At 40.9% G+C, this 12,282-nt stretch overlaps 1 protein-coding gene across 1 annotated transcript; it reads left to right on the plus strand.

Moving 5' to 3' along the window:
- Nucleotides 1-9,576: 9,576 nt before the first annotated feature.
- Nucleotides 9,577-12,213, plus strand: LOC137803576 (F-box/LRR-repeat protein 14-like). The gene has a single exon (XM_068602143.1). The coding sequence runs from the start codon at nucleotides 10,172-10,174 to the stop codon at nucleotides 11,381-11,383; it is 1,212 nt and encodes a 403-aa protein (XP_068458244.1). The 5' UTR covers nucleotides 9,577-10,171; the 3' UTR covers nucleotides 11,384-12,213.
- The last annotated feature ends 69 nt before the right edge of the window (nucleotides 12,214-12,282 follow it).

The following is a 12,282-nucleotide window of genomic DNA, read 5'->3' on the forward strand; positions in this document are numbered from 1 at the left end:
ACGTATAATTCTTTTGAGGATCAAGGAAGGGAGAGGGGAGGAGACCAAACTGATGTGTAAATAAATAAAGGAATGTGTGTTGTATTATTGATAAAGATATAAGAGGAAACCCGTGAGTTTCATGTTGATTCGTCCACCGCTGTTATCAATGCAGTGATAAACTATAATAAACTCAAGGTTCATTTATTAGCTTTCTCTAGATCTTTCAACTGCATCCTAAGGCCATAAGTCATGTAATTACTAGCGCAGCAACGATCAGATGATTAATCAATTAGTCAATCGTGGAGGCCCAACACCTTACTGAGACACTAACACACAGTTTTTTCTTTTAAAGATGCACTGGAGTAGTCAAACGTGTAACCTCTCCTCCTTTTCTCCTTTTCCTGAGTAATGTAATGTTGGCCTACAATGCAAGAGTTAATGGCCTGTTTTGTAAAATGTAGAGGTATCTAGTGGTGATAACAACTTGACCTTCAGCTCACCCCTGACCTTCATAGTGTGTTAAGAACTAAGGTGGTCTTCAGGTATAGGGGTTGATAACTTTAGGATTCGGAGCTACTCTTATCAACACTCCTTTTTTACATGACTAAATAATTGCTTTTAAAAACGTATTTAGAATTCTAAAAAGCTTATCAATACTCTGGTAAATTAGCACCGAGGCCCGTTTAATAACGAGTTTCAGAACGCATCCCTACCTTCAGATAACATGAAGAGCAGAAGGCTCTCGTCAGCGCCGGTGGTCGTTCTGGGCTGCTGTAGAAACATGGCGCTGCAAGATGGCGGACTCCATGGGAAGATATAAATGGCTCTTTATAAGCTCACAAAAACAGTATAATTTGTAGTTTCAGGTGATTAGACAGTGATTAAAATATAGTTATGAATAATATATTTAATCTATGCCAATTAACCCTCTAATGTTACCCACTGCTCCTTTAAGATTACATCTTGACTTGAGGAACACGTAACTATAATCACTCATTGCTCTTAATTGCTTTAAATAATAGTATCTTCAGTTGGAAAATAATGTATTAAAGATAATCTTATGAAACTAAAAGTATGCACTGAGCCAGGTGATGCACTAATGGAATAGAGTTGATATATATATATATATATATATATATATATATATATATATATATATATATATATATATATATATATATATATATATATATATGCATTTCAGTACTCATACTGTGTCATGATTCTCAGCAAATCACAGCTTCGCCTTCTGGGGTGTCTGACATGCTGGTGTGTGTAACTGGTGCTGTCACTTGTCAGTCAGCTGTCACTTTAATCTTGCACAGCTGAATTAAAACACTGAGGAACGACCGAGGAGAATTTATATTGAGAGCAAAGTTTCTAAACATTTTATCAAGTTATTCAGATGTTTCATTTTCCAGAGCTCTTGAGGGAAATCCTGGCCGTCTGCACTAACTAACCAGATCAAGGATTATTCTAGCTCCACTGCTAACACACACACACACACACACACACACACACACACACACACACACACCTTTATGCACACATCCACAGACACACACACACACACACACACACATGCACATCTACATTACCTGGGGGGTCCAAGCTCCCCCTCCACAGGCCTTCACCCCACATGCTCATCTCAATTAATCACCCAACAAAACAGATGTCAGGAACAAAGGAACGATCCCCAGGCCTGTGGGGTAAAGGGAGGAGAAGGAGGAGGAGGAGGAGGAGGAGGCTGGGAGGAAAAGCAAAGGGAAGAAGAAGACCGGAAAAAGGAGAAGAAAGTGTCAGTGCATTTAGTTCTGGGTGGTTATGAGGCAGGTGATTTGAAGTTGAAGGGGCAGCTAGAGTGGGATGTGTTAGCTGTGTATGTGCTTCAAGCCCAGTGCTACTGTTACTGTACAACACAACATGAAACTGTAAAAGAAAAGGAAAAAAAGAAGTCACGATGTAAGAGGGGGAGAGAGCGAGAGACGGCAAGAGAGTGAGAAAAACAACAAAGCCCTGAAGATGAAAGACGGTCTACAAAACAATGGATACAAAATAATGCTCTGCGGTGTGCAGAAATAGAGCAAAGATTGAAAACCTGCCAAGATAAAGACAAAGCCCCGCTTTTGAACTGTCACTTCACCGCGATACTGTCAGAAAACAAATGGCAATCTTGACAGGTTTCAGCTTTGAAAGAGGCAGAATCATATTTTATTCACAAACGCATATTTTATGGCTTTTATAGCAAAGATCGTAACCTGTTGTTAAGCACTGAATTCTTGAATCCTGTGCTAAATTATTGACATCTACATAATGTACAATTGGATAGAGGAAGGGGGAGTGGGGTATGGAGGGGGTGAAAGAGAGGGAGGAAATAGGGAAGAAAAGGAGGGAGGGTTGGAAGAAAAAGAGCGGGGTGGGCTGCAGGGGGGAGGAAATGCTGGGGGAACTGAAATCTCTAGAACATGCACTCTGTTTTTACATAAATCCATGAAAAACACCACACAGTCTGCAGTCTGACCATTACAGGGAAAGCCATCAATCTACTGGTATTATCTCTTCACTGTTTCTTTTCTTCCATCCTCCCATCCTTCTCGAGCAGCAGCTCGCTGCCTCTCTTTGCGTCTGCCTGTAGAGCGAGGACAGTGAGAGTTACCGCTCACATCAATAACAGGCAGATAACGGCCCAGTCCTCAGTCTTCAAGCACAGCCTTAAATCACATCAGCCCTGGAGGGAAGCAAATGAAGAGAGGGAGAGGAGGAGAGGGGAAAAGCTTAGCACTTAAAAGGCACGCTACAACAACAACAGTGCAGCGCTGGTAAAATACACACAAGTGTCGTAGAGCTGGGGAGAAATACAAGAATGCATTAATTTATGCAGCATAAAAACAAGGCTGTGTGTTGTAACTGAGAGTTCACACACTGAGCAACACGCTGAGGGAGGAGAGAAGATGACACACAATGACTGAGAGTGTGTGTTGGTGTGTGTGTGTATTTGCATATGTGTCACTGCAAGTCTTCGGGGCCATTGTCTGTATGTATGGGTGACAGCAGCACATTACAGAGCTGCAGTACAGGACATGAAAAAGCACTTAATGAAGCTCTCCATCCCACTGGCAGCCATTGACCCACAGCACGCTGGGAGACTGCAGTTGTAGGTACTGACATGATACACACAAATACACACAAGCGTTTGTGCTTTAAAGACAATTCAGTCTGATCACAATTTTGCCCGTCACAACGTTCTCACAAAGCTAACAGCAGAGATCTGGAAACACGACCCACTGAAAAGAAGTCAGAGAGGACAAGAAACAAAAAAGCCTTCAGGTGAGCACATAAGCAAACATTAAGGGACACTGTAAAATTACATTTACTGTGTCAACTTTGACCCACCATACTTGCCATAGTTTGCCCACGGACAATTGTTCTCTATAAATGTGGGATTACCAACTTTTCAAGTACAGTCATTTCCAGTTTCAAACCAAACGGTTTTCGTCAGTGGCTCCGAAATCCCAAATATTTTAATTGTGTTTTTGAGGATCAATAGTGAAGGATCAGCTACCAGAACACAGAATCCCCCCATACCCACAGCAACATTGTTTATCAAGATCATCGTTTGCATCTGACTGCTCCTGTTTCTTGCCCCATAAAACGCTGATGTAGAGATTTTGTGCCAAGTTGGCAGATCTCAGCAACTATAGTTTGTGAGTAAAATGAAATGACCGTCAACAGTTAAAACTGAGAAAACCCTCATTTGTAATCTGACAGAATTAACCTTGAAGTTGAAACCTTCTTTTTTAGCTCAGGAGGTCTTCCAATCTTTAATTCACCCCTCCTCCATCTTTTGTGGATCCATCTTCATCTTGCCTTTTTTTTCACTCTGTCACTCACACACACATCAACACCTCTACACCTCAACCCACATCCCACTCATCACTCCTCATTTGTCTGGTTTGTCTCTTTCCAACTCTCTCCCTCCCTCTCTGGCTTTCTCTCTCTTGACATAATGATTCAGTGACACTCGTCTTTTTATTTCAGTTTCATGCCGACAAGAGGAGCACAAAAACACACAAGGTAACACACGTTTCACAGGAGAGAGTCAGAGGGAAGATATAGAGTAATAGAAGATCTACTTTAATTTGTGCTCTACGGTAAACATTGTGTGTGAAGTCTGCTGAGCTGAGGTCAGAGGTCAGCCAGTGTTACGACTCCCTTCCTCTCGGTGCTGCCGGGGTCAAACATTCTTCACAAACAGCTGCTGTCCGTACTGCCCCCGTGCTCTGAAGTATGGATCAGAACAGATAAAGAGATTTAAAGGGATTACTCCACTCTGTGCAACACACACAGACACACACCTACACACACACACACTTTTCCTCACAAACATGCACTGGCACACACAGCATGTACACACTTCATATATAGAAAAGCTTATAGACTGCCATGTTCCTGCATTATGATTCAATAATGTCATTGTGTCCGGTAGAGTAGTGGCTGAACTCCTGACCTTTGCCCTGGACTCAACACCTGCCAACCTGGTTTACAGACGAGGTCAGAGGTCACCAGGGACCTCCCAGTCAACCCCCCAGATGGAGCCCTTTTAGCAGCACGAACAACACCTGTTAAACACACATACACACACACACACACTTACACACACACTTACACACACACACACACACACACACACACACACACACACACACACACACACACACACACACACACCAAAAGTGTGTACTGTAAGCGACAGCTTTTCCTCAGTGTGGGGAATTTAAAAGCATACAAGTCCTGCAAATCACAATCATATTGACACACAGCTGTGTGGAGACACAACACACACACACACGCACACACACACACACACGCACACACACACACACACACACACACACACACACACACACACACACACACACACACACACACACACACACACTACGCTCTGTTTGACATGTCTTGTGAGTTCAGTCTGTCAGTAATGTGCACCATGTGAATGATGACTGGTCACACCTCACTAACTTTGAACACAATGACAGGAGGTCACAGTCACACAGTAGTAACCGTCTCTAGACTGTGTGTGTGTGTGTGTGTGTGTGTGTGTGTGTGTGTGTGTGTGTGTTTGGTTTAGTGTGTTAAACTGTGCACATGTCAACCACAATGACAACATGTGACTCAACAGTTTCTATTGTTCAGCAACATATATCTGCACCAAAGACTTATAAACATATAAAAACACTCTGAATTCGTAATGTTTAAATGATCAAATCACAAATGAGATGTTCAATCTTTATTGTCAAATACATTTAAAATAAGTGATGAAACAGATATTGCTCTTTTATACAATAATGTCTGGCATAATCTAAGAAAACGGCTGCAGACTTTCCAGATTATTTCTCATGTGCTCATATCTGTGTGTGTGTGTGTGTGTGTGTGTGTGTGTGTGTGTGTGTGTGTGTGTGTGTGTGTGTGTGTGTGAGTGTGTGGTGAGCTGTCAGAGGAGATCTGGTGAGAGTGGGCTAATTGGAGTTAATTCACCATCTGTCTGTGTGAGCCAGCAGACAGGGTCATTAGCAGAGACAAGTCCAGCCACAGGGGAGGCCGAGAGGGGAATCACCATCCCTCACTTTCTCTTCCTCTGTCTTTAGTTTTCCTTTTCCTTCCTGTTACCAAACCGCCTCTTGTCTCCATCATTCTGTCTTTGTGACTGTTTGATCCTCCTTCATCAAAATGTTCAGATCCTGTTGTCTAATTATGCAAAGCACAGACTTAAGGACACAGTTTTTTCATTTTTTTCATTCTTTGTATGCAAGAGATTGTTTGAAGTGGGGAGGATCTAAAAATGGGTACAGAGTGATCAGTGGGAGCCTTTTCTCTTTTTGTTGGCTGTTTTAACAGATCTGCACTGCCCTCTGTTGGCCAGATGTGGGCCTGAGATCATAGCGCTGGGCAGAGATGACAGAGACTTTGTTTTTCTTGTCTTGTGTGGACATGTTTTGTCCACTGTGGGGTGTCTGCCGGCTGTCACAAGTCTAAATAATCGCTCTTCCAATAAAGAGCGCTTGATGGTGCCATCGTCACTTGTTTTTCAATGAAACACCTTCAAACGTGCATTGAGTGTTACAAATGTAATGTTATTTCAATAGACATAATCATTTAATGTGTTTTGACCATTTCAATTGCAGGTAACTTGGTAACATCTATTTGATATTTATCTTTTTTATCTTTTTTTCATTTATCTGTCTTTAGTAGCAAATACAGTGGTCATCCTGACCAGCCTCCGCCTCTCTCCACCTCCATGTGGTCTTGTATACCAAAATTTGCCCAGAAAGAAAACACTCTTTTATTATGTTACATGTGTAAATGCTACATCTACAAAAAGAAAAACAAATGAGTCAGTGGAAAGCTGAGACTCAAAGCATTTGATCTCCTCTGCTTGATGGATCACTTTCTCCAATGTCATAAATAGTTTTTTTCCTCTGAAGACACCATATTCTCTCTCAATAGGTTATTTTTCATCTTAGCCAACTCTAAAGTGAAATACATGGCAGACGTTTGAGAAGTCAAGCTCACTGTAATAAATCCTCCAAAAAAAAGGTTGTTGGGTTTTTTCACCAGTCTGTGGCGCCAGACTGTTTAAAAAATATATTTTACAGCCAAGTCTTGTATTCACTATTTCTCAGTACTTTTTTGTTTATTGAAGCGTAAAATGTTATGAGTGCATGAGCACTTTGGCTTTTCTCAAACACATTTCAATACATAAATCTAATGCAACAAAAAAGTTGAGACATGTTCCATATGGTTGGCAATTGAGAAACAATAAGTCAAAATAACTGCAACTAAAATGTGACAAATTCAATTGACTAGACTCTATTCTTTAGTATTTTTTGAATCCACAGCATTGATATACAGACTGTATAAAGCAGGCAAAAACATTCTTATTCACAGTTTTTTTTATTATCTAATATTATTTGCATGTACTGATATCCCATGTTTCCTCTCTTGAATACATTTATACATATTGATTCAGCTTGGTATATCATTTCAATAAAAATTATGGCTTTGTGATTCCTTTCGTTTCGAGCAGTCTCACTGTTTGACTCCCTGTTAAGGTTCTGAACTAAAAAGATTTTAGAGGCATTTGTGGAGTTCAGCAATTCAAGAAAACATGCCAGGAATTGTAGGTATTTATTGTTCTAGGGCCTCAAGTGAGCCGTTGTTAAGGGGGGTTTGGGCGCCACTAGCAGTGGCCCTGAGGATCAAAGGTCATTCTGAGGTCAGATTCACTGAAAGTAAAATAACTTGTCATTGCTTCTACTTCTACACAGACACGCGGAAAATTACACATTCATACAAATCAAACAGGTCATAACAAGACTGAGTTATGTTCATGTGAACTGTCATCGAACATTTTTCTTGATGATTAGCAACAAGATCTCATACTGTCTCCTCACCATCCTAAACTGAAACACAACAGTTAATTCCCTCCATAATTAAAATGCAAGTTGGTCGAACAAAAAACGAACAAACAGAAAAGGAATTGGTCACAGATAAAAGATTAAAAGTTGAATAGTTCCATGGCAAATATAATACATACATGCATACACATATATAATAATGTACATGACAAAGAAAGACAAAAGTCAGATAAGTTCATAAAGAATACAAATACAAAGACATAAAGCCGTAGGATTTTTTCACTGCTATGAAAAAAAGTACAGGTGTTACTTCCACATTAACGATGGTTTTGTTCCTTTCAAGTGTCTCAGTAAGTAATAGCAGAGTGACAGTGAGCCAGCATGCACAATACCTGGACCTTGAAACTAAAGCAGCAAAATCAAAAGAATTCTTCTTTACTTTGATTATTTATTTATTATTTTGCTTTTCCTACTGTGAAAAGTCAACATGGTGTATTGTATTGGACAGGCCTGTGCTCAGTTATTTTATTATTGTGTTCACTTTTTGTGTGTAAACCAGTGAAATGCTTTGTATGAACATTGAGTGCCCATGTGTCTGACACACCCTGCCTCTCTTGGCCTTTACACACTAAACCACCAAAAGTCATTGTGAGGTACCCGCTCTGTGTCCTCCCAGCAGCCAGGGGCGACCAGGTCAGTGAACGCCTCGCTGCAGTAACTCCGGGCTTCCAGCCAGGTCGAAGACAGTTACACTAAGTAGCACACAAAAGAAAGGCAGGTGACACAGCAGAATCTTTGAGCAGAGGCACCTGTCTCTGGGTTGATGTGAATGTGGGACTGATTTGATAAGTTGTAACTGTATTTCTAATTGCATCAATTGGATGAGATAGCCTCTCTGGTTGCCGGTGGTCCTTGAAGCTTTCAACAGTAAATAGGGTTACATAGCTCCTGATTTCAGTATATCACGTATTTAAATCAACTTAACATTTTGTGTAAATATTATCAAGACTTACGAATGTTTTTACTGTCACATGAAATACTGTCAATGTATGAGTGTGAAAAAAAACACAACTGATGAAGGAGGAAGTCCTTTAGGATTTATATCAAAAATGTAGGCTATATATAAAAACTGTTTGCTAAAAACCTATAAATAATGTTCTTAGCGAAACTTGCCATTTAATACCACACTGTAGCCAGAACTCTGGGATGTACAGTAACTAAGTTTCTGTATAACATTTGAGTTTGCTTATTGTAAAATTAATCCTGATACAGATAAAATACTATTTTATTTTTTTTTACAGTAATCACAGTACTGAAAATGAACAACAGTAAAATAATGGCATACTGTAAAGTCAACAGTTTATGTCACCAAAAGTCATTTATTTTTTTCACTTTTAACATTTACATTTCAACTTTTTTTTTACAGTTGCAAAGTTAACAAAAGCAATCTGAGGAGTTTAACACAGTTTTAGACAGATGAGAGTCAAAACGGAGGTCCAGCTAAAGGGAAGCAGATGGCTAGATATGCAATGTGTGTGTGTTCTCTGACGGTGTTCATATATATATATATATATATATATATATATATATATATATATATATATATATATATATACACACACACACACACACATATATATATATATATATATATATATATATATATATATATATATATATATATATATATATATATATATACACACACACACACACACACATATATATATATATATATATATATATATATATATATATATATATATATATAGATATATATATATACACACACACACATATACAAGCGCAAGAGAGAAGCAAGAGAAAGATAGAAAAGAGATTAGGATAAATGACAACATTTCTATCGACGTGTGGCTATGTGGGGGTTTCTTCGCTGTATGTTATGTAACATCAAATATTAAGTGTCAGCACACATGCCAATAAACTACGTCATTCAATAAGGAGCCACCTTCATTAAGTTCATTACCGTTTAAGAAACGCCCTTATTAATGTAATGCCATCTGGTTTTAGTATTCAAACAAACATAACATGGATCTAATTTACAGACTAATTATTGTTCCAATTTACTCATAGAGTACTATACTATTTAAATACAGCCATCCCGCGTTGCTCTTCCTGTATATTTAGGCGGTGTAACGGATCCCATCCGTGTTACTTCCACTAGGAGCCGCTGGATGAACGAGCTGCTGCTTCATCTGGAGCTCTGACGCTGATGGAAATGCCTCAGAAGCTAAAGGAGCAGCTACTTTTCGTGCGAGCAAACTGCCCGGCAAAGGAAAGTTTCTGCAAACTAAAAAGTTCCTGGATGCGCGTTGCGATGACGTGGAAGAAGTGACCCGTCGCTCTCAGACAGCTCGGACGCGGATGTTGTTCTGCTTTTAACAAGTTTAGACAGCTAACGCTGCGCAGACGTTAGCTAACGTTAGCCGGCTCGGTCAATATCACGACTGGCTTTTGGGGTTTCCGTCACCTGCGTCCACTTGCCAAAATAATAACTGTGCCGTAAAAAGGGGCATCTGCCCCCGTGTTGTATTGATTATAATAGCAGGCGTCGCTCCAGCGGGATGGATGTTTGTTACGCTACACACGAAGCTAACTGGCTATAGCTAGCGTTAGCCTGTTTGAATGCTAGCTGACGTTAGCTAACGTTGCCAGGCAGCAACTTCGGCAGCAGAGTTCCTGCGAGCTCCCAACGACAGTATCGAGGCCCACAGTTCACCTCTGCCGCCCAAAGCCGTCAGCCCGCAGTCATGTTTGAAATGGAGACGCATATATCGTGCCTTTTCCCGGAGATCCTGGCCATTATTTTCAGTTATCTGGACGTTAAAGACAAAGGAAGAGTAGCCCAAGTGTGCGCGGCCTGGAGGGACGCGTCCTACCACAAGTCTGTGTGGCGGGGGGTGGAAGCCAAGCTCCATCTGCGGAGAGCCAACCCGTCTCTGTTCCCCAGTCTGCAGACTAGGGGGATTAAAAAAGTTCAGATTCTCAGCCTCCGGCGAAGTCTGAGCTACGTGATTCAAGGGATGCCGCACATCGAAAGCCTTAACCTGTGTGGGTGTTTCAACCTCACGGACAACGGACTTGGTCATGCCTTTGTGCAGGACATCCCATCCCTGCGGGTGCTGAACCTCAGCCTTTGTAAACAGATCACAGACTCCAGCCTGGGAAGGATTGCCCAGTACCTCAAAAACCTGGAGGTGCTTGAACTTGGGGGATGCAGCAATATCACAAACACCGGACTGTTGCTCATTGCCTGGGGCTTGCACAGACTCAAGAGCCTTAACCTACGCAGCTGCAGGCATGTGTCAGATGTGGGCATCGGTCACCTGTCGGGCATGACCCGCAGCGCGGCGGAGGGCTGCCTGTCCCTGGAGAAGTTAACCTTGCAGGACTGCCAGAAGTTGACTGACCTTTCCCTGAAACATGTCTCAAAGGGCCTAAACAAGCTCAAAGTGCTCAACCTCAGCTTCTGCGGAGGAATATCAGATGCGGGGATGATCCACCTGTCGCACATGACTCACCTGTGCAGCCTGAACCTGCGATCGTGTGATAACATCAGTGACACAGGGATAATGCATCTGGCCATGGGCTCCCTACGGCTGTCTGGACTTGATGTCTCCTTCTGTGACAAGATTGGAGACCAGAGCCTGGCTTACATCGCCCAGGGGTTGTATCAGCTCAAGTCCCTCTCCCTTTGTTCCTGCCATATCAGCGATGATGGCATTAACAGAATGGTACGCCAGATGCACGAACTCAAGACTCTCAACATTGGACAGTGTGTGAGGATCACAGACAAAGGGTTGGAGTTGATAGCTGACCACCTGACCCAGCTGACAGGGATTGATCTGTACGGGTGTACTAAGATCACCAAGAGGGGTCTGGAGAGGATAACACAGCTCCCGTGCCTTAAAGTGTTGAACCTGGGACTGTGGCAGATGACTGAGAGTGAGAGAGTGAGGTGAAAGCTCTCTTATGTAGTGTGCACCTTTCATTGTCTATAGTGCTCAGTTGTACACTGAGAAGGACAGTGTGTATCCACTCTTAATTTCACTTTCTATACTGTGACTTAAAACAAGGAGAGGGACTCTGCATTGATCACTGGAATATTGTTCATCTCCACTGCAATACTCCTTGTTTGGTTTCAGTCTTGCTCTCTTCTGGTGTGCATTGTTTAATCTCAGCCTGTGTACAGTTCTTACTATCTAGCTACCTCACCCATTAAACACAGGAGTGCCTACTATCGCCGAATACTAAATAACAGTGCATATTTTTGTGACTCGCATACCAATGGAGATTTAGATATACAAAATAAATCTCATTGCAGAATAATAGCTAGGCATTTTAACTCTTAACAGAAAGTCAAATTTTGATAGAATGTTTTTTTTGGCTGTATTTTTTTTTAAATTTTTTTTTTTTTTTTTTTTTACTTGTAACCAATATTTTTTGTATTAAGTGAAACAATTGTACTTCAAATTGAAGTGGGTGGATCACTCCCATCTGTCTTTGTTTACCTGTGTATAGTTGGCTATGTTTCATATTCCTGAGGAAATAAGTATGTGTCAGATGTTCCAGTATGCTACTCTGTCAACGGTTCATCAACACAACTACAGTAAGGTGTAGTAATTAACAGCTGCCAAGGCTATATGCAATACCTTAAAACTGTTTAATAAGTGTTTTTTCTCCTGAGGAGCTTCCAACAATAGAGTATTTGTTTAATAAAAGCGGTAATTTAAGATTGTTTTATATTCATACAGTAGTGATATTTATGAATAAAGATGGCAAATATGTTTCAGCTTTGAGTATTTACTTGTAGAATTTGTCAGTTTTACCAACTACTTGATTTATGACTGGAGATTTTTTT

The sequence above is a fragment of the Clinocottus analis genome, unplaced genomic scaffold (assembly GCF_023055335.1).
Source record: "Clinocottus analis isolate CAN_PGR_092001 unplaced genomic scaffold, fCliAna1.0.p SCAF_6, whole genome shotgun sequence".
NCBI lineage: Eukaryota > Metazoa > Chordata > Actinopteri > Perciformes > Cottidae > Clinocottus > Clinocottus analis.